General features: G+C 46.9%; 1 protein-coding gene across 1 annotated transcript in view; it reads left to right on the top strand.

Moving 5' to 3' along the window:
- The window catches only part of LOC310884114 (uncharacterized protein), an 83,330-nt gene that overhangs the window by 41,321 nt on the left and 16,621 nt on the right, over positions 1-25,388 (top strand). Inside the window, exons 3-5 of the mRNA XM_083805460.1 lie at positions 47-405; positions 22,546-22,674; positions 23,299-23,399. Of these exons, the coding sequence (XP_083661586.1) occupies positions 205-405; positions 22,546-22,674; positions 23,299-23,399 (431 nt within the window). The 5' untranslated portion in view covers positions 47-204. The remainder of the gene's footprint in view (positions 1-46; positions 406-22,545; positions 22,675-23,298; positions 23,400-25,388) is intronic.

Here is a 25,388-nt window from a genome sequence, read left to right as displayed (position 1 = left end):
AAACCCAATCTCTGCATCTACTTCTGCCATTCCAAAATCATGACAGAGAGCAGCAAGTATCAGGAGGTCACGGAGATAAGTAGGACCCGGCTGATGCAATGCTGAGCCTGATGGAGGAGCTGTTATCGAAGAGCCGGTGCAGAGTGGACACATTTTCCTCCCCTTCTGTTTGTGCTGCTCCAGACATCAGCTTACTGACAACTGATGACTTCTAATCGTAAAACCAATGGACCAGGACCCAGAGTAGCCTGTGACACCCTAATATTGGATGTTGATGCATGGCGCATGCTGAGAGTCACACAGCCTTGGGAGCCCTGCAGCAGATGGAAGAAGAGTCTTTACTCAGAGACTTCGCTGCCTACGTTAAGAGACAGTGCGACGCATACAGACAGGAGGAAGCACAAGGTAACGCTGCTGTTCATAAGATCAAGCAATTACTTGGGCTGACAATAAGCTCAGCTTGAGATGCAAACGTGTGTCTGATGTTCATCTACAAGGGCATGAACTACACACGGCAGGGCTGGATGGCAAGGGACTGGCTCTGAGACTGCACCCGTCAGGCTGGGGCCAAATTCTGTCTGCAAATTCTGTCTGATTCGGAGAGATAAAAGAGGGCAGAAAAACATGTTTACAGTCTGTGCTCTGGTACTTACGGGTGCTTGACAGTATTTATAGGTGCTGTGGTACTTGTAGGTCTAAATGACAGGTTTTACATCAAATGCTGGAAGCTTGAGGCCTTTCTCCAGTGATGCCATCAGTCCAGGTGCACACCATCAATGCCACGCACAGCTGGGAACGTGGAGCAGTTGGTGGTAGCAGATCTTGATCTGTAACTCCTCAATTTGTCCATTTCCACCTGTAGCTTTTCTGCAGATCAGCCTGGCATGCCTTCGGTTCTGGTATTCTCAAGTAGGTAGCCTGATCTCACCTGGAAATCTCACCTTGCCATCTGACGCGTTTTATCTCCATTCAGCTGATGCCTATCTTGTAATAAAATTTCCCATGGCTTATCAGCACTTGACAATTAGATGCTTAACATCCCACTTAATGCAAAACAGATTATACCCTGGGAATTAACAAAACAATAAAATGCCTTGAGGGGGAAAAAGGGCAGATTGTAGCTGCGTAAGCGCGTGCGGGTGCACACACACTCCTCTGCGCACAGACACACACGCAGACACACCTGTGGAACCGTGCCCGTCCCCACACGTCGCCGGGCCCGGCCGGTTCGGTCCCTCCGAGGGCTGCGGGCCCCGGCCCGGGCGGGCCCCGCGGGGCGGCCGCCGTGCTCCCCCTGGCGGCCCGGCCCGGCCCCGCGCTCCGGGGCTCCCCGCACCCACCGAGGGCGAGGGCCCGGCGCCAGGAGGGCTCAGCCCGAGGCCTTTCCCCAGAGCCCCTCGCCTGCAGCTCCGTGGCAGCCCGGTTGTTTTAACCTCAGGGCTCGCAGAGGGCTGGGGCTGGAGCTTTCGGGCCTAGCTGAGGAAGGCTGGGCCGTCGCCATCGTCCCGCTGTGGGTGTCCCCTCAGTGCGTCGCTGGGCCCACACACCTCGGTCCTGCGTTTGTGCTTCCAGGTCAGGCTTTGTGCGCTCGCAGGACCCGACCTCAGGTATGTATAAAATGATGAGGGGGCTAAAGGGTCACAGTGGTTAGTGAAGATTTAAAAAATATGACAAAAAAACTTTTGAAAAAACATGCGGAGAGGGGCCGTGCTCAGAGCATCGGTCTGCCTGCAGGCACCCTGGATGCCCTTACGGGGCACGGGGCCCGGTTCTGGGCTCAGTGAGCCAAGTGTGAACCCCACAGCCCCGTGGCTCTGGGTGGTGGCGTGGGGCCGTCCTGGCCTGCCCCCCGCGCTCCCCGTCACACACGGGCTGGAGCAGAGGCTTACGCTTCCCATGAGGAATGCTTGGGATGCTCTGTCTGCACATTGTTTGGTAAACGCTGGTCTTTTGGCTGCCTGCCCTCGGAGAAGAAGAAATTTCTGTTTCAGTCTGGTCACCCTTCCAATAACTGACCGAATGCAATAGTTCAGATCCTAACGCACGGTGTGTGTTCGTTTAACTGCTGATTTGTGCTGCAGCAGCGCTCTGCAGAGCCCAGAGGAGACAGCAGCCCCATGATACCACACAGCACACACAGAAAGCCATTCGGGCCATAAAGTGTGTAAATATACATCAGGCAGACTTCTGTTACCTCCCTTCTGAAACAGGGGAATATCTCTGTCCAGTAGTGCTTCACAAAAGGTCAATACCATTAACCCCAGTTTACAGAGGGGGAAACTGAGGAATTGAGCTTTTATCTGCGGTTGTCCAGCAGACCAGGAATAACCAACAAGTCCTGCGAGTCCTGGCCCTGCTCGTGAGGTCCCAGTGCCACCTCCCAGATGAGGAACTTGGCTTGTTCCGTCCTCCACCACTGATTAACCTCTCTGAAGTCACTGAGACTTCAGTGACTTCTCCAAGGGGCTGGGTCAGGCGATGGCCTGGAGGAGGTCAGGAGCCCAGACCCACGCTGGGCCTCACCTGTGTGAGCCACGAGCGCTGCTGGCATGCAGGCTTCCCATGTGCTCCCTGCACAAGTCCTGGTGCGCTCCTGCTTTGTGCTGCATGTCATTTGCAGTTTTTAAAGCAGTAAGTGACTCTTAAAGCCAAACAAATGTCTGGCATTCGGCCGTGCCTGTGTTTTCCTGTGGCCAGGCTGACCTTTATGAACACTACAGTCACAACTATGACAGGCAGCTCACTTGAGCTCTCCCTTCGGGGAGCTGGGGAAGTTTTGTAATTGTTTGAAGAGTCAAGAAGTCTTTCTTCAGTCCCTGATTTTCCCTCAGCAACCAACTTTCCTTCTTGATTTCTCATCTCTTCACCTTTCCCTTCCATGTAACACCCAGCTGATAGTTGTTAGCGAAACAATCCTTTTATTGATGCAGATGCAATCAGCAGAAATGCCTAGCAGTTGCAGAGTTCAGTCCAGCTCTGTGAAATCACCCATAAATGTGCTTCACTTCACTAGGACTATTCTTGTGCTCAGTCCTAAGCATGTGCTTAAGTCTTTTGCAAGTCCTTGGCCCTCTCAGTCCCAACTGGGTCACACTGATTACCGAGTAATGGCAGGATGAGGGAGAGGCTCTCATTGGGATCTCTGTGAAAGCATTTTTCTGAGCCTATGGTCAGTGGTCTGCTCTGATGTCAGATGAGTGCAATTTGTGGTTGTCCAATGAAGGAACAGAGCATGGAATCCCCTATTAAGGTTCTCTTAGATATGTCTGCAAAATCCTGAGTAGTGATTAAAGTGCTCATGGCATGGCTGCTGCGTGATGTGCTGTTCTCATTGCTTGCAGTTCCTTGTCTGTGCCTCTTTAGCTGTTTTCTCTAACGTTCTGCACTTTACCAAGCCGCCATCATGCTCAAAGATTAAAAACAAAACAAAACAACAAACAAAAACCAGCTAGTATCATAAAGTCATGATATAGGTTTATAAATTTAATAATCTTTAACTGGGATTTGCCTTCTCTGTTTCAGAATTTGCTTGAGATACTTTCTTACACTTTGCTTGCTGAGTATTAGACATGGTGTTCTTAGCACTAGGCATTGTGTTCTGCAGTGACGACAGGATGCTCACCTAATGGCTTGACATGAGGAATGAAAATACATTTATGTGGTTTGTTGTTGCTATCTGGTAAAGTCCTACAGAAGTTGTGGTTAAGGTCAGATCTGTTAAACGACTGAGAAGCACATACGTACTGTAAGACATGTTTTAAGCCTGGGAACTGATGTATTGCTCACACACATATTGCTCACTTTAGTTGCATCTTCTCTGAGGCATGGCTGCTCCTTGCTGTGGCCTGTACAGCACCTAGCACTCTGCGTGTGGTTCACAGCACCTGCTGAAGGCCACTAATGCTGATTAGTCCTAATAGCTGCTCTATTTCATACACCTTCTAGCTAGCTGGGACAGATCACAAGGGGATGTCACTGAAACAAATAGTTGAGACCCAAGATAAAAACTGTTTGGTTGGAAGGAAGACATGCCAGGTTTCTAAATGGGCTGCCACAGAAATATCTATTTATCCGGTCCCGAAGTGAAGCACTGTTTCCACTGTCTCAAATCCTCTGCACTGTGGCACTAAGCTCTTCCTCCACTTAGCACAGGAGTGTGTCCGAGCTGCTAGTGCACCTGTATGTGTAAGTGACAGTCAGGTACCGTAATGCCAAATGGCTTCGCATGAGTTCAATACGTAGCACACGAGTTTGCCTACGTGACCCACGACAGAAGTGCTGAGGTTCTGTACCTGTCTGCCCAGTGTTATTATATTTCTGTCCCCACTTTACAATTACACTGGTTCTGAGCCTTGCACGCACTGAGGGCTGTGACGTACAGGCAAGTTACTAGAGTATAACAAGCTCCTGCCTGTCAGGTTCTTCACCGTAATTGCCTTGTTCATGCTCTTACCCCCAGTAAATGCAATGTAGCTATGCACCCCCCCCTTTTCTTTTTTTTTTTTTTTTGTGGAAGGGGAAAACTACCTTGGCTTACTTTGTATTTGCCAGCGGGTGAGAACAAGCGTGAAGACAGTTATTACAGAGTAGCTGATACCTGTTAACTTGAGTTTTTCTTCCTCTTTCTAAAGCTACTTTGTATGTTGGGGTCACACTCATCATTTAAGATACGAACTTGGTACCAAACAGGCAAACACTTTAATGGATCTCCTCATTACCTTCAAACCCTGAGGAACTGTCTTCATTGGATGAGCGTAATAGATGTGCCTGGGGCTGTTCAAGCTAGGGCAAGATATCACAGGCAGAAAAGAATCAACACAGGAATATTAACAATACATTATTTTGCTGGTGCAGTTTTCCCATATGATTACAAGTGATGAGTGCTCCGTGGGAGTGAGGAAAAGAAGATTGGGCCCATACCGATAGGCCGTACTCAGTTGTTCACAGTCATGCTCCATCCTTTACTGTTACTTCATTTGTTTGCTCTTATGTTGCTGTATTCTATCCTGAAGGCTAACCACATATCATATATATTTAAAAGAACAGTAGTGTATAACTGGTGTAGATCTTAGGGTTTCTCTCCCAAAACATTATGATATTCCTGCTGAGAATATGAAGATAGAGGCTTTAATCCTTGGGAACAAAAGGGTGTGAGTAATCCCATTTCATTGCATGACCTGGAATCTCCACCCATATAAATACATCAAAGAGTAGCTATGATTTCACTCTTTGACACCCATGGGTTGAGGTTCTCACCCTGGGAAGCAAACAGCTCCTGTGGCTGGGCTGGACAGTGCCCACGAGGCTGGGTAGCATGGATGTTTTCAGCGTTCTTTGATCTTCCTGCTGGACCAAAATTATTCACATCTCCCCAGTGTTGCTGAAAACTTATCCAAGCTCTCAAGGCAATTATTTTTAAATGTATGTGTGCTTTGGGCCAAGTCCACGAATCCTGACTCATGACTGACTCAGCCCTTACTTAAGCAAAACTCCACTCGATTTCATTAGGAATGGAGGCAGGACCTCGGGACTGAGCCCCCTGCCAATGGGAGCTGGCAGCAAGAGCTCAGCGCCGGTTCACGGAGCTGGTGCCCTTCCACAGCTCCCACCGCCTTCCCAGTGCCTCGAAATCTGCGGCGCCTCTTGAACCGTGTGTGGCAGTGATGTCTACAAGGGGAAAAGACCCATCCTCTTCAACTGCACTGCTCAGCTCACCGTGTGCGTGATGGAGAGCAAGGCTGGCCTGGTACTTTGTTGACTAAAAGCTCTCAGAGCTAATCCTACCAACCGGCTGTAGGGACTGCTGTGCCCCGCGTTAATCAGCAGATCGGACTAGATGGTCATGATAGCCTGACCATCTGGCTATAAAGTGTTGCACTGTGGATTGGTTGTAACTCATCAGAGCATTTCAGGTTTTTATAAATGGATTTGAAACACAGTCAGCTCACCATTGTATGTTAGAGGCCAGGATGGTTCGGGTACAGAAAGAAACTGGCTAATGGGAGTACTGGGAAGAGCAGTATAAAACACGCAGACAGCTCTGTGTGATATAAGCCTAGCTGGTGCTAAATAAGCTCTGCAGGCACTGAGCTCCTCTGTGTGCCATGTTTCCCAGCTCTCCTGGCTCTGGGTGAGGGCAGTGCCTTGGTGCAGCGCTGGGCCTGACCTGGCTCCCTGCACTCACGACTGCAGGAGTCAGCTCAGGTCTCGCCAGCCTTATTAGCTCTGGCTCAGCGCCGGCAATTCCTATTCAGGCTGGCTCCACGCAACATGCTTGGATGGCTGCGCCGTGCACATCCCAGCATGGGAGTGGTGTCCTGGTGTCAGGAATGTGGGACGGAGACACTCCGGCTGCCTGCTGAGAGCAGCACGGTCATATTCACACACGCGAAGGAGCTCTGCTGGAGCAAGCTGTCAAGCCTGGAGGCAGCCCGAGAGTCCCTGTCCTCGCGTGGCCGGTCCCAAAGCCACCCAAAGGAGACTGCGATTGATAAAATACTAAAAAGCAGTTCTGAAGTGTCCCTGCTGTCCGCCACTCTCTGGAGAGCCTATTAAAACCCAGCCATTTTCCGCTTAGTGAGTGTGATTTCCAATATGTGGCTAAAGCAGCCCCCCAAATTAACGGAAATGTTATTTATTTACGTTTCATTTAAGCTTCTGCCATTGTGTTTTGCGTGGCTGCACCTTGACAAATGGCCCGATCGGTTTTATTCCTAGCTACAGCTAGAAATAACAGGGCTGCCATGTGTATTAGTATCATCTGAGTTGGATTTTTGGCCTCGTCATAGGAGGAAGTGTTTGCAGGACTGGGCTCAGCGTATTGGTCTGTCAGATGTTGCTGCACCCTTTGTTGCCCTTAACCATTTCTTTCATCCAAGTAAACAGGTTTGAGCTCCAGTTTGAGTAACTTACTGTTCTGTCTTTTGTAATGCTGCATTAATAGGCTTTGAAGAGATACATTTTCTGCCAACGTAAACACTTTCTTGAATGTAACAGAAATGAGTCTTTGCTTGCATTAGTTTGCTGTGAACATTATGAAGGCTGTAAAATAATCATAAGTAGACGGCCACATCAGAATCTCCTTTAGACTACTCCAAGGCTTCCACAGGAGTGACTAAATGAGGGTCTCCTCTCAGAGTGCCTTTTTTTTTCCTTTTTTTTCTTCTTTTTCTTTTTCTTTCTCTCCCTCTTTTTTTTTTTTTTTTGATAAGAGGAGAGCTGGAAGCTGCATGGCCCAGTAATGTTCTCTGCCCTTCCCTCTCCCCATCCCACCCCAGACTTCCTAGGAGGACACATGGGAAGTGACTGAGCACAGCTCAGTATTCTGCAGAGCACTTTGCCTGTGTGATGTTTCCAAAGGAGGTTTGCATCTTGTAGAGGTTTTTAGGGACTGCAAATTGCACAAAAGCTAAACACCCACGGGGCTCAGTCCTGTGTTCCCTGCCATCTCTGACAGGAGTCACAGCACTCACCTTGACTGCCACAGGACCTGATTTGTTGTATGGACTTGAGATCTAAAGCCCACCATAATCAGAAATGATCCTATTGACTCTGCAGGTGTTAAGCAAGCCCTATGTTTTCTTGAAGGCCACCCGAGGCCCAGGCAACAAGTACATTCAAATATAGGTGGGTCTATGAAGAAATGTTGTAAATATCTTGTCTTCAATATTTTCACATCAAATACAATTTTAGCACTGTAGTTGCAAAGATACAAGAGTCAGTAAAGTCACCAAGACCTAAGTCAAGACTAGGGAAAGATGGTGAGTAAGGAAATCCTTCAGTGTTCGCTTTTCTGTTTTCACATTCCTGTGACTTGAATTCAAATCTGCCCCACACTGAAGAGCCTGGAAACAAGATCTTCAGGTCTTTCCTAGTTGTAATGAGAACACACCCATACAGAGTACATGAGGAGAATTAAAGGAAGGAGATTTGCAAAACCTCTTAAAACAGCAAGCTTCTTAATTTTGCTTTAGAATTCAAAGGAGCCGTCAGCCAAAAATATTTAAGGACTGGAGCAGCTAAGCCCCAGCAGAGTGCATGGCTGGCTTGGTTTGCTCAGGCTTATCTGAATTTTGTCCTGTAAAAGCGTGAATTATTGACTCTCCCCTCTTCTCTGCTTTACAGTCCTCAGGTACCTGGAGGGCATCCCAGAAAAACAGGAGGTTGAGCCAGCCCTCTCAAATGCTCGTGTTTTCTGAGTGCTTTCTGAATCTGACTGGCTAAGCCCAAGTTTGAATATTTAAAGGTTTTCAAAAATCTCGTTTCACACCCCGCACCCCAAAAAGCAAAAGCACCAAAGCAGCAGAGTTCCCCGTAAACCTAGACCTTGGCAGGGGAGTGGCAGCCATCGCCTCCGCGGTGCTGGGAGCTGGGAGGTGCCACAAAGACGCGCTCTTATTCCAGCCGAGTGGTTTCCAGAAGCTGGGCTTTTATTGCTCTGGGTGAAATTTGTTCTGTGTGCAGAGAGAACCAACAGGGCTGATAGTGTAGCGGGACTGAATAATGCAGAGGCCTTTGCTAACCCTGTTGCATAGGAATGATTCCCACATCCTTCAGGCAAAGCACCATGGATCGGCTTTGAAGCGCCTCTGCAGCCGTATTGCAGCAAATTAGAAAAAATACCGCCAAGTATAAAAGACGTTAGGTGAGATGCTTTTTTCCCCCTATTGTTTATCTGACTACTCCATGCCTGAAATGGTGTATTTGTCTTACAACTGTTGGAGTTAGCATGCAGTGCTTTGTGGGGGGATACCCTGGACTTTCACCCGCTTGGAGCTGCCGCCCCAACAGCAGCCTCCCTTCCACAGCATCTCCGCTCAGTCCAGCATGACCCAGCTGGGCTGTGCTGTGCCCTCCAGTCCTCGCCACTGCCCACGAAGGCCATGAAGCTGTCCCCAAAGCATTTTGCCCCATGCTTGGTTTGCTGTGCTTTTCACAGGGTCCTTTGCCCTCCAGCCTGCCCCATTTTCTTCTTTGTGTAGGACAGGGTTTAACACCCCATGTTGTAAAACCTTGAATTAAAAAACACAGCGTCTTAAAAGGCTTAGGTGGGATTAAGAAGCACAAACCTCTTGCACACAGAGCTAATACTAAGTAAGCTTTTCTAAATTACCAGTACGTGATGTATTAACATGAGAGAGCTCCCCTATCACTCTCATCTCAGCTGGCTTGTTTGAAGGGATATAATGGAAGTTGGGTTTACTGACTTCCACTAGGACTTGGGTGTTTAATGCCTTTTTGGTCTTCTGATGTTCCAGCCATAATTTCTGAAAACATTTACCACCCTTCCAGGCCAAAACCAGAACTGGTGTAGACAGGTGTAGTTTCAGTTGCTTCAGCAGATCTGTGCCAAGCTACAGCGACCACAAAACTGGAGGCGGCATTTGTCAGCAGGGAAGAGCAAAAGACCTTGACTAATTCAAGCCCTGTTGTCGACCTTCTGTGGAACTTTATTGGCAACTCTGCTCTTCCCCCAAGCCCAACTTTGGATAAGGATTATTTTGTTATTCTTTTATGCAGAAGTTAGGCTAAGGGGTTACAGTCATGTGCCACTGAAATGTCAAAATAACTGGCCCATAATATCACTTGTGTTGCACAATTTGATGTGCAAAAAGCTTTCCTGCCCCATGCACAGGAAACTTGGAGAAGAGGGGAAAGTACCTCTGTCTTTGTGCTCCTTGACTCCTTGCCCTCGTCCACAAAGCCCCATTTAGAAGATACTTATTAGCGGGGGAAGAACAGTAAAATGTAGATCTCAGGAATCTGGAGCTGCATTGCTCTGCGAAGGACCACCTTCTTTCCCTGCACATGCGGGATTCTCATTGCACCTTTAAAGAATCACAACAAAGAAAAGGAGCTGACACACTGATTTTTGATCTGGAAAATGAAATCTGACATAACCAGTAGTTACATTTTTCTTATTCCCTGGTAGTTTGCCTAAAGGCAGCTTTTAAATAATTCCTGCTTTTCCCCTCCTGAGAAATAATCTATTTGCTTCTGAATTAATTAGGCAGTATCATGAAAAACCTCCAGAGACTTTGAAAGCTGCTGATCTAACTTTTTAAAATATATAGTGGGCCTGATTCGTAACCCAACCAGTGGGAATTGTGCTCCTAACTTTGATGGGAACAGGAACAGGCCTTTTATGTGAGATGCTACTGAAAAAATAGTGTTCCCTGTAAGTAGTAAGAGATGTTACTCTTTCTGTCTGCTTTTCTGGCATCTATGGCTGTAATATCTTGAGTCTCGTGGGACTGAGAGAGAATGTCCTTTCTTATTTCACCTTCCTGTGTACAGGTCAGTGTTAGTGTTTCCGGTGTTTGATGAGCAGATGTGTGCAGCAGTTCGGTGCTCTCTCTCCACCTGTGATGTCCAGTGGGTGGCTGATACGCAAGGGCCTGGGCTGTTGTGCAAGGCCAGGGACATCAGAGGAGCTCTTGTGGGCGTAATAGATCATTTCAAGCCAGGCAGTGAGGTGTCGCTACTTTGGCACTTGCTAACTTAAATCAGCATCAACCTAGTAAAATCATTTTTAACAATATCTTAGTTTTCTGTTAATCTAGAAGATGAAAATAAATTAATTTTGGACTCATGAAAATAAGTGACTTTTTATGATCTAAAAAACAAAGAGACACTCATTCACTGAATTGAAAGTGTTTGTACAGGTCTTTACAGGGTGAGGTAAAAACTTTTATTTGATGAGGTAGAAGAAATGGATAGAAGAACTTATCTAGATCAGTTTCCAGGCTCATGAGTTCTTCACGAAGCTGGGCTTTATGGCCTGGATGGTCTCTCTCCCTTCTGTGTTTCTTTGTTCTTACATTCCTGACTCTACCTGTTGCCAGTGGCAATATCACCAATACAAGTCGGGACAAGGATTAGATCAAAAGATGCGTGAGGAACCAAAGATGGCTCTAAGTGAGATTTGGAGCTCAGATTAGGAGATCTAAACACCTGTATGTCTTTCAGGGTTAGGTCTCTGCACAGCCAGCGTTATACTGGGGGGTTCACTCGAATAGCTCTAGGAGTATTCGTGGTCAGTGTGACATCTGGTAAAGTTGTCACATGAAACCATACTGCTCTTCTGAGTGACACAGGCTAGAAATGCCTGAATTTGCAGTATGGACCAGAGAAGAAAGACTCATTTCAGGAATCACCATGTCAAACCTCAGCAGGGCTTCCTGCTAGCTTTTAGAATATCAAAATGTGCTTACTAACACTTGTGTTGTTTAAAACTTGAAACAAAACTTCTTTGCTGCACTCTCTCCTCTCCCTTTGTGTTCCCCGACTTCTGAACGTAGCTGTGCCTTCCAGCAGCTCGCGTGGCTCAGCACAAAGGCGTGGGTTCACTCAGCTGCTGGGCTGCTCTGGCGGTGCTGCTTCGGGAAATAAAAGGAGAGAAGAGGTTGTCATGAGAAAGCCCAGACTGCAAGCAGGAGCAAGGAATGTAGATCCAGTTTTATAATTAACAGTCTGATGAGCTCCAGCTTTCCCTTGCAAAATAAGAGATTTGTTGCCTTCTCTGTAAAGCCATTGGGAGTTTGGAAGGTTCCTGGGAAGCCCGGCAATTTGGGAGGTGTGGGCTCAGGAGCTAACTCCGAAACCATGCCAGCTCATCTCCTGCAAAAATCCTTATGGAAAGGAATAAAAAGCTGAAGGCCCAGAGAGCTGTTATCTGGTATGTCCTTTTGTCAGCTGATGTCAGAAATTTTACTTGTATAATTTGCTAATATACATTTTATATGCTGTAGATTTGTGAGCACAAATGACTTTTTCTAACATGGAGAGGTCAGTTACTTGTATTCCTGGCATCAGCTTGGCCTTCCATGTCAGTCTGCCCTGGAAGGCTTTAAAAGTCACTGTGTTCTCCCTGCTCTCTATCAAGCCTGAATTTCCAGTCAGGAAAAAAGTGTTCTTGTGGGCAAAGTCCAAAGAGTTACAGCTTTATTTACAGTTTAGTGACCACCTACATCAGTGTAGCTCATCACTAGCAGTGCCTTGGGCATGTTTCCACTTTATAGCTTCGTGAGGCTGTTTACAGCGTTGTCAACAGAAGAAATAAAGGACCAGGCTGGAACTATGGTCCCATTAAAATCGATGGCAAAACTCCCACGGACTTCAGTGGAGCAGCATTTCACTTAGTACTTCACGTGAGGAGCATGTGTTTTATTGTCACCTTGATCTCTGCTTGTTCAGCTTCTTTTTTCAAAGCATATTTGGTCCATGGGCAGCTTCATGGGCTCTGGCAGTACCTGAGGTACCTTTTCTGTACTGATAAATTGCAGGTCAGTTTGTCACATCTGTCACTCTTTTCTGTCTTCAGGTCACTGCTTTCCCTATGCCTCTTGGAACTTATTTTGCTTCCTTCTCTGTACTAGCTATACATCTGCAGCCATCCATGTAACCTGGAGAAGAGGAAGCAGCAAGGATGTCTGTGGACTTTCCCATGGCCACAAAAGAGGACCAGGATTTGAATTATGGACTGGATCAGGTGCTGAAAGCAGTAGGCCTGCACTCATTCTGAGCCAGCAGGTCTGTGAGAATTCCCTAAATTAACAAATCGTCTAGTTCATTGAAGAAACGGATGCATCCTTCTGTTCCCTCCACACAGCAGCTTTCTTTGCCCTCCACCCAGCTAAGTTGTGAAATTCTGGGCAGATTGTATGTACATACACCGACCATGCCTCCTATATAAAGATACACACATATGCATACAGAAACCCCACGCACGAGCATGTACCTCACATGGTACACGGCTTTGGTAATATTTCCAGCGATTAATCTCCCTGTTTCTGAGTTTGTACAGATTCCTGTCTAATCTCCAGAAAGATTATTTCTTTCTATATCCTGAGTGCCAGTGATATGCAAAGGCCAAATTGCATTGCATGCTGCCCTTTGGGAAGAGGCTCCTGCTTAAAAGCCTTCCAGGTCTTGGCTATCACAGGAGACTATATTTGGAAGGATGGGAAAGCAACACGAGAGGCACATGGAGCAAAAGCTGTGAGCATCAGCAGTTTACTACAAGTAAACAGTTTCACTTCTCTAGGTGTTGTGTTCACCAGTCTTGTAAACAGGATCTGAGTACAGTAAGATAACAAAGCAGTAGCCCTAACCTATCCTGTTCCTTCGCAGTTTGAGTTAAAAACTGCCAACAGGCTCGTGCCAACTGTTGTTTCATCCCTCTGTGAATCACCATTGCAATATTTAAGTTGTCCCTGCAGAACCTTTTGCTTTGCTGGAAACAAAAAATCACCAACCTCACTTCCCGCTCTTGCAGGGATTTACAAAAGGACTTAGTTGTGTGGATATTACAAATCACTCCAGAACTGTCCTCTGCATTTTGGAGAAGAGGATATTTCTGTCCTTTTTTTTTTATCCCGGTCATTGAGAGGCAGACAGTGCTGGCTGCTGTTTCTGCTGTCCTGTTTAGAAGAGAGCTGTGTGATCTGGAAACTGATGATGCAGTCTTGTCTGATAGCATCGGCTTTCCCTGAATAATTGTGGACATTCCCACCTCTCCACTCATCCCTCCAAGCACCTTGGAGTCATAAATCGCAATGCTAGAGCAAATGGAGTCATGCTTAGGGAATGATCTCCCCGCTCAAGGTGAATCCTGATACCTGACGTGTGAGAAGACCAGGCACATGCTAAGAATTCCTTGCTAATTTAGGTTGCTAGTTCATCAAAAACATCCTCCCAAACACGCACAGGATGTATTAAGTTATGGTGTAGTAAGCGATCAGCTTGTCATACTGACATTTCTGCTCCTTGCCAGAAAGTCCTGGACTTCATTATCTTTCTCAAGAAATGAGATCTGTTAGTGTCACCCTGCAATAAATTTGTGTAACTGGAAACCTCTCCCCAGGCATACAAACATAGGAGGACAACTGAGCATTGCTGTTCTCTGAAGACTGATATATAAATACATACTGGACTGACTAACATCATCTCTTCCCTGTTTCTGGTCGAATGAAGTCTTAGCTTCCAGATCTTCTTGTTTCTTGTTTGAGCCTTGGTCCAGTAACATTTTGGCATAGGCACACAGCGAGTTATGAATTGGGACTTAGCTTTTTGGGGCTATCAAATGAAGAGGTTTAATTGCGTGTAAGTTACTTTATGGTGTCACCTTGCCACTTAGGGTTCTACTTCGAAAGGCTCAGAAATGCCACCCAGCCTGCTGTGGCAGGGGAGGCTGGCAGGGGTGGCCCCGGCACGGTGTCGGGACACAGTCCCTGCACATGCTGTTGCCTTGGTGACTTACAGGCCCGAAATAAGAAGTACTTATAAATGAAACTTCCTGGGTGTTGTGATCCTGTCAGTAACATAGCAGATTAGTAGATTGCCAGAAAATCTGGAATCTCTAAGCCCTGTCATTGTCCCTGTACATGATCTCCAGCCTCTTCTGTTATGGCATTTTTGCCCCTCAAAAAAAAAAAAAAGGAAAAAAAAGAAAAAAAAAGTCATAAGTCATTAACATGTCGAAGAAGACAACTCAAGAGAAACCTTGTTTTCCTTTAGAAAGTCCTGAAATGACATATTTTAACTTTTTTTTTGGTTTTCAAAAACACTGCCCTTCTTCCCAGCTATTATTAAGGTGGTGACTGAATGATTTTAAATTATGAAAATCTAGTTTTGAATAAAAAAAAAAGATTTTTCTTATATATTAAGTAAAATTTGCCCTTTTGTAATGAGGAAATACAGAGACAGCTGTTACAAGAAGTCATGGCAGAAGCACAGAGGACTCCCGTTAGCCCTGCCACTGCAGTATTTGAACCAAACAAGAAAACCGAACGTAGGCTGGAAGATGCACAGCAACCCCACAAGTGCCAGTTTCCCACCAGATACAAATGTTGTCAGGAATCACCAGAGCAGGTAGATGCCAGTGATGGTAAAACTCTTCACAGTCCTTATATTGTCCCCTCGAGTTCCCAGCAGCAGCACAGAGCAGTGTGATAGCTCCAAGTGCACAACGGGCTGATCGGTGCGGTGTCAATAGAAATGAAGTGCGATGTTACGCCACGCGGCATATGGCTGGGAGTCATTTTGGTAGGGCTAGAGAGGAGCATCCAGGCTGATCTCCTGCTGATGTTATTATGGGCCAATAATTTCTTGCAGTTGATGAAACTAGTAGCAAGGATTCTCATGGTGCAATCATTTTGCATAGTCACTAATGGTAGCTTTAAAAGGCAGTGCAATAGATAGTCGTTTACCAGGAACCAGATGCTCTTGGACGTTCTTAGGAGGCTAATTTTGGGGGTGATTTCAAAATGTTTTGGGTAAATTTCACCGTCTGTTATAAGTATTCATAAGGAAAATCCGTATAAATAGTCTTCTGAGGTCATGCTGGTCTGTATTCTGTTTTATCTGGTTTCATACCAAGGCACTGGCCCACACAATTGCCTCTTATTTGCAGTCTTGGCTCATTAAGGTGATAATTTGATAAAGCAGGTTATTGTCTTTACCTTGAGGGATCTCTTCTGGGTTGATATATTGATGTTGTGGACAGACCTGTCAATATGCTCCTCTGTTCTCAGCAAGTGCTGCGGCACGTCCCTGCCGTGATTTATGGGCCTCACCTTGCGCACAGCCTGCCAGCCCCGGGCACCGCCTCTGCGCATGGCAGAGGTGCTCAGGGTGTGTCTCGCGGAGAAAATGGAGATGGGGCACGCTGAAAAGTTTGGGGAGGGTTTCTGAGAAGACCCTCAGTGGCAGTGTCTCCCTGACTCCTCTCACGAGCTGCTAGGAGCTCAGGGAGGAGTTTGTTCAGCTCCTCAGAGGAAGAGCAACTGGTTGAGGAGGTCACAGAGGTCTGTGAGGACATCCGGGATAAGTTTCCCTCGGGGAGAAGTCAAGACAATGCACAGAGAGTAGAGAGGAGTTATTTCACCCTGACAGCAGGACAGGGGCTTGGCTGGCACCAAGCAGCTGCTTCAAGGCCCAGTTTGTTCCTCAAGTGCCTTGAAGCGGCCCAAGGGGTGGGAACGGCTTCATCCCAGCAGTCCTGCATGGGGTGTGCGTCCCCCTGCAGGGGCACAGCAGGAGTCAGAGCCATCCCTAAAGGAGCAGATGGTGATGGTAAAGGTGGGAGCTGTGCAGGCAGTGGGGATGCCAGGCAGGGCTCTTCTGGGAGCACCTGCAGGGCAGGTATCTGCACGGAAGCTCTTGTCCCATCATGTTCTCTTGCCTGTTTGAGAAACCTGCATGTAAGCCTGCCCAGCGCTTAGAACAGTAGTTTTCACACAAGTCTGACTTGGAGATTAATTAGTAGCATACAACATATGTTGTATATTACTGGCAAAAGTATTTTTGGAGACAGAATGCTGATAAACATCTATTTCTGGGGAGAGGAGCAGAAATAGTCTCTGTGAGCTCGGGCCATATTGCAGTGTACCAGAGCAGGTACATTGGGAAAGGCAGAACTACACCAACGCAGCCCTGTGCCCGAGAGCTCTTGCACAGAAACTTGATGGCGAAACATCACCTGTTCCTCCCTGATGATAAAAAGACAAGATAAATAATTAATAAGTATCCCAGTCTCCATGTGACTGCTAAATAGTTTTCAGTTAGACATTATGTAAATTTGAAGTGATTTTTTACTGGTCGTGCATAATAAAATAACTGTGGTGATTAATTTTTCATCCTCAAAGTTTAGTTAAGATCATTCAGGGGTTTGGGCTGTTACACCATCCTATAATCACAGCCCAAGCCACTGAAAAATAACTGCCTGGCTTTCAGATAGATGATGATTTGCTGGGGGAGGAGATCTTACAAATACTCACCCAAGTTGTCCAAATCAGGAGGGCCATTTGGTCTTCTGGACACTGAGATGATATGCACTGGTTATTAATATATGCAATTAAATGTGTGCTTTGGGGGATTTAATTTCTGGGGTGGACTCATTCCATCCTCCATACTCCTGTATAACTCATTGTGGAATAAATGGAGGTTCTGGGTTAGCCTAACCCACCCTTAAAGCCAAAGAAACTAAACTGTCCAAAGGGATAAAGTAAATAGTATCAGGTCACGTTTTGTTCCAGAATAAATGTGTCCAGGTGTGGCATTTTACAGGAATAGCCGTGCTCTGAGTGCACATCCTCTTAGTCTGAATCACTTCTCAGGCTTAGACAAGCCTGTGTTTCCCAGTCCCAGCCCTGCAAGATGCACAGGGCAGTGCTGAGTGCGGTTGCTGTAATTGCACCTTCTGCAGAGATATTAGCGCTCCTCCAAACTCTGGTGGGTCCAACACCAGGGAGCTGCTTTAGTTCATAAGAAGTTTTCAAAGCGTTGAGCAAAAGTAGCAGCATGCTGATATCCTGGGGAAAAAAAATGCTGGGAAACTGTGTCCTGCACGGTTATTCCTGGGATACCTGCTGTTCTCTTTGGTTTCTCTCGATGCTTTTCATGTGACTGGGCTGTGCTCACCGACAGCTTTGCCCCACAAGTTGGTGCAAGCCTGCAGGATGTGTCAGTACACAGGATGGACCCTGACTCATGGGGAAAGCATGTATGGAAAACGTTGCCATACTCCTGCAAATGCTTGTTTTTCTTTTCTGTGAGATTTTTTTTTTCCATTTTAAATAAATCAAGAGTTTAGCAATAAAAGGTAATGCTGAAAGGAAACGGTGCAGGTGAGCCCTGTAGAATTTCAGGCTGCATTTATGAACAGAAACCCTTTTCAGGAGAGTCAACTGGGTTTGAAAAAAAAAAAACAAAGTGGCAGGTAGCTTCTCTGCTGCCCAGGAGGTGAGAGTAGAGTGGCTATCTTGCTAAACTAAACCTCCTTTGTTACTCTTGCTGTTCCAGAGTTACAAAATACCAAGAAGATGCTACTCTGGAGTACCTATTTCTAAATCCTGCAGTTTTATTCTGAAACAAAGAGTGTCTCTGTTCCAATTCCGTCGTAACCTGAGGAGGAATTCGGTGATAACTGTTGTGCTTTAAATTCACACCTTGTGATACTCCCAGTTGTCAATGACAGGCAAATTCTATTTTTTTCTTCTAGTTTCATTGCTGTAAATCCAGAATAACCCTGTTGAGATGAGCCAGTAGTTTTCAGTAACAGCTACGAAATGTGTCATTTCAAAGGAATGACTCTGGATTTTACCACGCAAATCTGGCCCACAGTGTGTGAAAAGAGAAAGTCTGAGTTAAGCAGACCAAACCACTCCCTTGACTGAAACATCTTCAGAAGCTCTGCAGTAATGCGATAGGCAGCAGTTCTCACTACAGTGTCAGGAAGAACTGAACATCAAGGGAATAATTAACATCTAATTTAGCTGTGAGACCAGGATCTAGGTGGGTTCCTGCATTAAATAATTGCTTCCAGAGCCTGGGAAGGTTGGGGCTGCTCACTCTGCTCTGTGAGGCTGGTGCCCGTCTCCCCGAGCTCTTTTACAGCAGAGAATGCAGGCTCCATCCCACGGTGCTTTTGAGGACTGGGTGCTGTGAATGTCGTAAGGAGCCCCAGTCTTTTTCTGGCATTAAAGGAAATGCAGGGATATAAGCACACCTCAACACCCAGGCATCTTGCTTAAACATTGGTACAAAAAATCACTTTAAGCTTGTCATATTTTTTGTCAAAGCCTAGAATCTCAGCGTAATCCTCCTCAGAAATCCATCAGAGGCTTGTTGGAGAAAATGTCCAACTCCTAGACAGGTCTTTTCTGTAAAAATGGGATTTGCTCTGCCATGTTCATGGTGACTAATTGCTACATTATGCAAGTCTGGGTATTAATGCACAATGGGGCACTGGGGCCTTCTGTGCCAAGTGGCTGTTTGCAGTGCTCCCGTCACCAGCCATCACCTCGCAGCCCCACCACAAAATCAGGGGGTCAGGATTTTACATCCCCACCCTGGAGCTCTGCGGAACTGTAGGAAGAGTGAGGTGTGCGTCCTTCTGTTTGGAAGAGGTCCTTGTTGTAGCTCCCCGGGGCAGGGACAGGTGGGGGCTTGAGCTCCTGCCATGCTCGAGGCTGCCTTCATGGCCCCCTCCTGTCCCAGGCCCCTTCTGCTTCCCTGCACGGCTCAGCCCCAGCAGCTTTGGCTTTCCCTGGCGCTTGGCTCCTCCCCAGGAAGAGGTCTCAGTTTCAATACTTCAGGTTTTTAAATCCTAGATACAGATGCTGGCTTTGATACGTAGTCATTTATTGCCACCTGAAACACCGTTTTGATTTCCACAGCCTCTTGCTGAGCCTCCTCGCTCCCTGCCATGGCAGGTAAAGCTTGGAGGAGGGATGGAGGCAGCGAGTTCTTGCTAGCTGCGTGGCCTCCACAGCCTGTTTGCAGGCAACTGCTCCTTAACTTCTCTTGTTGACTTCCCGGTCCCTTTGTTCAGCCTTTTAAATTTTCCTTTATTGTTTTAGGCTGTCTGCAAATATATTTGTTTTTCTTCCAAAAAGCCTTCGCTTGCTCAATTAGCAAGAGAGCTCTTTGCAGAGAGCGCCGTGGCTGTGGTGCTGCCATCGCTAAGTGCTTCTGGAGCGCTGGCTCCTCCCTAGAGAGGTCTACCCTTGCAGTCCTTGCGCTGTCTGTTGCTGTACATCTTACTGAAATATCGCCGCACGGTGTCTTGCAGAAAAGGAGCTTTTGTGGCACAGGGGTTTAGACATGTTGCCACGAATCAGGCCAGTCTGGATGGGCTCCAGCCAAGATCTTAACTGCAACTTTTGCTCCCTGCCCTATTGGGTCAGTAGTGTGTCCTCCCTGCACATGGGCTCTTTCACCATCCAGAGTTTTATTTGCTTTTGTCTTACTTAATGGTTCTGCCACTTTGTTTGGAGCAGAGGTTATGAGGATACAAGTCAAACCTCTCACATGCTGCGAGAGAAGGGTGGGTGCTGCCTGCTGCAATGCTGCAAATAACTCCAGTGTCTGCGTGCCAGCCACCCCAACAGACCAAAGGCTGGGAGACCAGCGCTCAGCTGGGACATGCACACAGCCTGCACGGTGCAGGAGCGTCTGGAAACGGCCTGGGTCTGGAAGGCACCTCCCTGCCTGTCCCGGGGCAGTCCCTGTGCTGTCCCCAGCGAGCCCCGTGCCCTTCTCCAGCCCCAGGCAGCGGAGGACGGGCTCCCTTCGGCCGGAGCAGATCCGCAGAGCGCTGCCCTCCTTCCTCCTGAGCACCCTGGTAGGAAACCTCGCCAAAGAGGCTGCAGAAGCCTCTGCCACTCCATCTGCATTCAGTCTTCGTCTGAACACAGGATAAAGAATTTCTCCTCTCAGGGGGATTGTGGCACTTTGTGTTGCTATTTTCCCTGTTTTTGCAGTCTGTTTAAATTGTGGGTTTGCCCTTAGAAGCCGGGGGCTAAAGCCTAGTAGAAAACTGTTTACAATGCTGCTTGCAAAATCTTTGTAAAGTTCAGAGGCTGTTTCAGCAAGACATTCCTGAACAGTTCTTTGCTTTATGTTGGCCCCAAACAATTCCCTTACCCACTCTGGGTGCTACTGCATGAGAGCTCAGGCTGGGCCAGCAGACCTGCAGTGTTTCAGGCTCTTTAGCCACCACATGCAAGTGAATGTCACAACTGTGAGTGCAGGTAAATATTAGGGCAGCTTCTGGAGCCTTGCAGCCTGGCTGACCTGCTTTGGCTAAAAGTTGGGCAGGATCTTGCTTTGCTCTTGCATAGGAAGCTGGCGTTACGACCGCATTCCCGAGGCCCATGTCTCACAAGATCCTGTGAGCTCCCTTGAAGACCCTGCCCTATGTGGGTGGGAGGGCTCGTGGGCTCGCTCCCAGCACAGGGCTGACTTTTGCCCTTGCTGGAGCCAGGGAGTTGTAGGAGCTGGAAATTTGCTTTGTGTGATTGATCGCATCTGTATGGCACATAGCGCTGCGTTGCGAAACGGCCCTTTTATGTGTCAGACTGACTTGCAGTGTGACCTGATGTAAATGTAAGGGTATATTTAAGGAACAACTGAAATTTACAAAAAACAGTTCTACTTTTTTTTTTTCCTTAGAGCAAAAGGCCCTTGTCAGCTGATGGGAATGGGGCACGGCATCCTTCAGGGGAAATGGGGACCCTCATGACGGCCGTGGGCATGGGGGCTGTGCTGTTAGCTGCCAAAACACTCCACCCCACTGCTCCAAGGTGAACCTGTCCGGCTCACGTCTGGGTGATTTGATGAAGAGGCTGAGGACACAGCCCTGCCTTTCCCTGCTTTGCTGCACCCCACTGAGTGATCTCAGGCAAGTCTGCGTGAGAGCCACCACAAAGGCACTCAGGCCCCGAGCTCCAGGGTAGGTGCACGTCCTTCAAAACCTGGGTGACCTGTCAGTAGAAACTGGACATTTAAAACAGATCTGACCCTGCTTCTCCCTTTCCCATCTGCCTTTTGGTGTTTAGCTTGCACATACGGTTTGCCTTTGACTTTATTTACAGCACAAAGCGAGGTCTTTGCAATCCCACTAGAGCCATTAGGCACTTGCTAAGTATTAGCGCTGGGACTGTGGAACAGAGAGAACCGACGGTCTGGCTGGCTCAGGGCCTGCTGTGATTGCAGAAACGGAGTTACTGGGAGGGTGGGCTTTATCCCATCAACACCTCCCTATCGCCGCTGAAGCGATGCTACCCGTACATGTCAACACCAAAACATATCTCTGCTGCACACAGTCCATCTACTGGCAGCAAATGCCACAGAGAAAGATGCCCTTTAATTAATGCACTTCATAACAAATCATCTGAACATGGATCCGTCCCTGGAGGCAAGCACCCCTGTAGGTGCTGTAGGGCTGCCGGTGTAAGGCTCCTCCTGTGCACTGTGTGCAGGGCTGGGTCCTGAGCATTTCACTCTGGGTGGGAAATGAGTTTCTGGATGGCCAGTCTTAGACTGCATATCGTATGTTTTTGTGAAGAAAAGAGTGACTCTGGGTGTGATCTGGCGCTTTCTTGTGTGAGGCTCGTGACTGGGGATATGTCTGAGAGGCCCGTGCCAGTGCGGCGGTGCCACGACGGAGGTGCCAGGCCGCGTGCAGGGTGCGCCCCTGGCTGCACCCCGTGCACAGACTGAAAGCCAGCAACAGCAGCAAACCTAAGTGAAAGGGATAGAGAGGCCCAAAATGAGGTCAGAGTGGCCCTTATGTGTGAATTAGAGTGACTTTCCAGCCCTGCCTTCCCGTCACTCTCCAAGAAGCCTCCCAGCATGGAGGGGTGCAGCGGCTGCAGGCTGACAGTGATGAGAGGGTGAGGTGCGCCAGAGAGCATTTCCCTTCCTTGGTAAATCATGAAAAAGGGAAGGGAAAAGGACCTTGTGCTCAACTCTTGGTGTTAAAATGAATTCACAAGTGTCTCAGAAAGCTGAAAACAGCCATTCCTGGATTGGTGAGCAGCGTGCCCTGCTCTGCACAGGATTTAGTGCTTCTCTTAGCACAGCGAAAACTGGCTCCACGCACCTCAGGCAGAGCCAAGGCGAAGTACTTGGCACCCGCATTTGTTAGTGCGTTACCTCTGAGTTCTGCCTCGGGTTGGGCTGAAGAAGACAGATGATCCATCATCTACTGCTTGTTTGTCTAGCCCTGCTGACTTCAGTGAAATGCTTTTGTTTTACCAGGGAAGCTTGAGCACTTCATACGCGAGCCCATCCCATGAACTTGAAGGCTGTGGGCGCTGGGTGGGAATCAGTCCCAGCCCTTCACAGGCTGCAGTCCCTGCAGGAGCCCTTGCTGTGCCACTGCAGAGGGTACGTTGCCTCTTTCTACCCTGTAACAACCATCTCATAACTGACAACTCTCCTGTACAGCTGTGGTAACTCCACGTGACTCTTGTATACAAAACCACAACAGCACAAACTCCCCTAGTGCAGCTCGCATCCCCCAGTGAGTCCCAGCCATGCAGCTTGGGTAAGTCGAGCACACACTGATATCTGGCCATTGCCTTTTCTTTAAGCAAGTGCATGTATGGCTTTGTCCCTGGGAGCCAAAGCTGCACGTGGATCCGCAGGGTGAGACCTGCCATTGGGTACTGCAAGTACCAGAAGAGCAGTCAGACCAGCAAATTTCAGTGTAAGAGCTAGGCAAAAAAACTGGGGAGAAGTGGTGTTTGTTTTGGATTGATCAGAAACAAGTTTTTTTCAGTGCTTTCTGGAAACAAACAAACAAACAAACAAAACAAAAAAATAAAAACCCTGCTAAAGGAAATTGTATTTTAGTTTGAAGCAAATATTTCATTTTATTTTGAAATGCTCTTTTAGTTTTCAAACTTTTTTGAGTTTCATTTTGACATGAAAAGCTGAAATGTTTTGTTTTGCAAATGTCAGAGCAAAATAGTTCAACCTCTTGATAATTTTCCCTTTTTTCTAAACCAGAGCCAACTGTTGCAGATCCCACCCTGGTGGTCTGTCATCACACCTTGCCCCTGGGACGAGGGTCTGCAAGAGGGTGCTGGTTCCCTGATCCTGACACAGAGGTAACTGCATCCCAGAGCACACCAAGTTCTGGAAATTTGGGTTGAGAAGGCTCTTTGGGGCTTCAGCGTTCAGAGACACTTGCAAGTTAAGGGCAGGATACTGAGGGCCCTGAAACCACTGGGGAGATGTCCACTTCAGTTTCCCCATGGGTTGGCCAGGGTGAGCATGCATGTGAAAAAGTGAGGCACTGACCGTCTGCTTGCGTTTTCTGCCAATAATGAATTACAAGCTTGTTTCAAAATGACATTTAGAAGTGCTGGAAGGAATTATTTTCACAGCTCAGGGAAGCAATTCGGTTTGGTAGCAGAAAGCCTGTCAAATTGTAAGCCAAAAAGTGGGGATTTTCCAAGGGAAGTAAAGACAAGCAACCGTACGTGTTTGGGTCAGTCTTAGCTTCTGCTTATTTCTCTGAATATCTCAGTGGTGAGAGTTAATAGGGATAAGGATGTGTCAGCCCTATGCCAGGTAGTGGATTTCAGCCTACAGCAGCACCAGCTTTTGCAATTTTACCACAGATTTTGTTACAGTTGTTTTTCAAAGGTCTGGTTCCTCATATCCTGTAATTATGTGAGAGTTTCAACGTTCTTTAAAACTGGAGGTAAATTGTCAACTTTTCTGATTGTATAGAATAGCCTGAAAACAACCAAGAAATTTTGAAAGGAAGAAGGGCAAGTAGAGGAAGCCTGAAATTACTTGTCTTTGAATTCTCGAGATTTGTAAGGCAAACTCGTGATTTTGCGGCCTAGGACAGGCCTGCTAAATGTTTGGTATTGGCAATGATGTGTTTATTTTCCACACTTGGATTCTGTATGGCTTTATACACTTTATGAAAAATGCAGTATTTTAAGTTATTTTTTAAAAGGAAGCAGATCGTTTTGCTGGATGATCTCCAAACCAGACTGTAACATACAATAAAAATTCTATAGTGCACTGTAACAGACTACAAAAGGCTAAGATGTTACTTTACCAGCACAAAAACCAGGCATGTTACAGAGGAAGAGAATTATATGGTATATTGCTTGTACTTATGGACAAAAGAAAATGAAAAAATATATACTGTGTGTGTATACTGCATATAGAAATTACAGAACAAAATTTAATTAGATCTTTATACATAAAATCCACATATGCTGATTTATGATATATTTATTTCTCAGCCTTTGAAATGATGACTGCCTTCACTTTGAAACCCAGTCATTTGCAGACATCAGGTCTGTAATTCAGGAACTGTCACAACCAGAAGTTTGTGGATCTGAGTCTGGCAAATGCCAGTCCCAGCATATCTCTGTTTCAAAGGCAAATGCTAGGATTCCCAGTGAAGGAGGCAGGGGAGGCATGCTGCAAAAGGCATCTATAACTTGTTTTTTTTTTTTTCCAATGTGTAATTTTAAAGATTAAATTGCTTGTTCTGGTCATTAAAAAACAACAACAGTGTAATGCATAGTTGTAACTAAAGAGAAAATGTATAATCTTTATAGGCTCCATCTAAATGTTCCTCTCCCTAAAGGGAAAGTTTCGTGCCGCATTTGCAAAAGGTATGTGATTAGTACCCAAATCGTGAGTGAGGACTAAAAGCAACTGGAACACAGGCCTTTCTCGTGTGAAACAGGGAACACATGACTGGATCAAGACCTAGCTAAACATGCATATTAAAGGCTAGACTGTGATGCCTTTACTCACACTTACGAAGTGTCAGTCTTCCTGGATCACAGCGATATACCACAGACTTCCACTTCTTTGCCCCACTGCTGAGAGCAAGTTACAGACCAGGTTTCCTCTGCTCCTCTAAGCACCTTTGGAGGTTAGTGCCTAAATGACTCCTGAGAACAGGAATTCAAGCATGATTTCTTGATGTGGTTTGAGCCGCATTATTGTTTGCTGCTGCTGAAAGAGGGAGATCCTGTTCTTCCATCTTCCTCCCACCTTCTGGCCATGTATTCCTGTCAGTCGAGCTGTGTCACTCAGATCAGTGGAAGGGCTACATGGTC

Source organism: Anser anser, assembly GCF_964211835.1.
Source record: "Anser anser genome assembly, chromosome: 19".
Taxonomy (NCBI): Eukaryota; Metazoa; Chordata; class Aves; order Anseriformes; family Anatidae; genus Anser; species Anser anser.
This window is presented reverse-complemented; position numbering and strand designations above follow the sequence as displayed.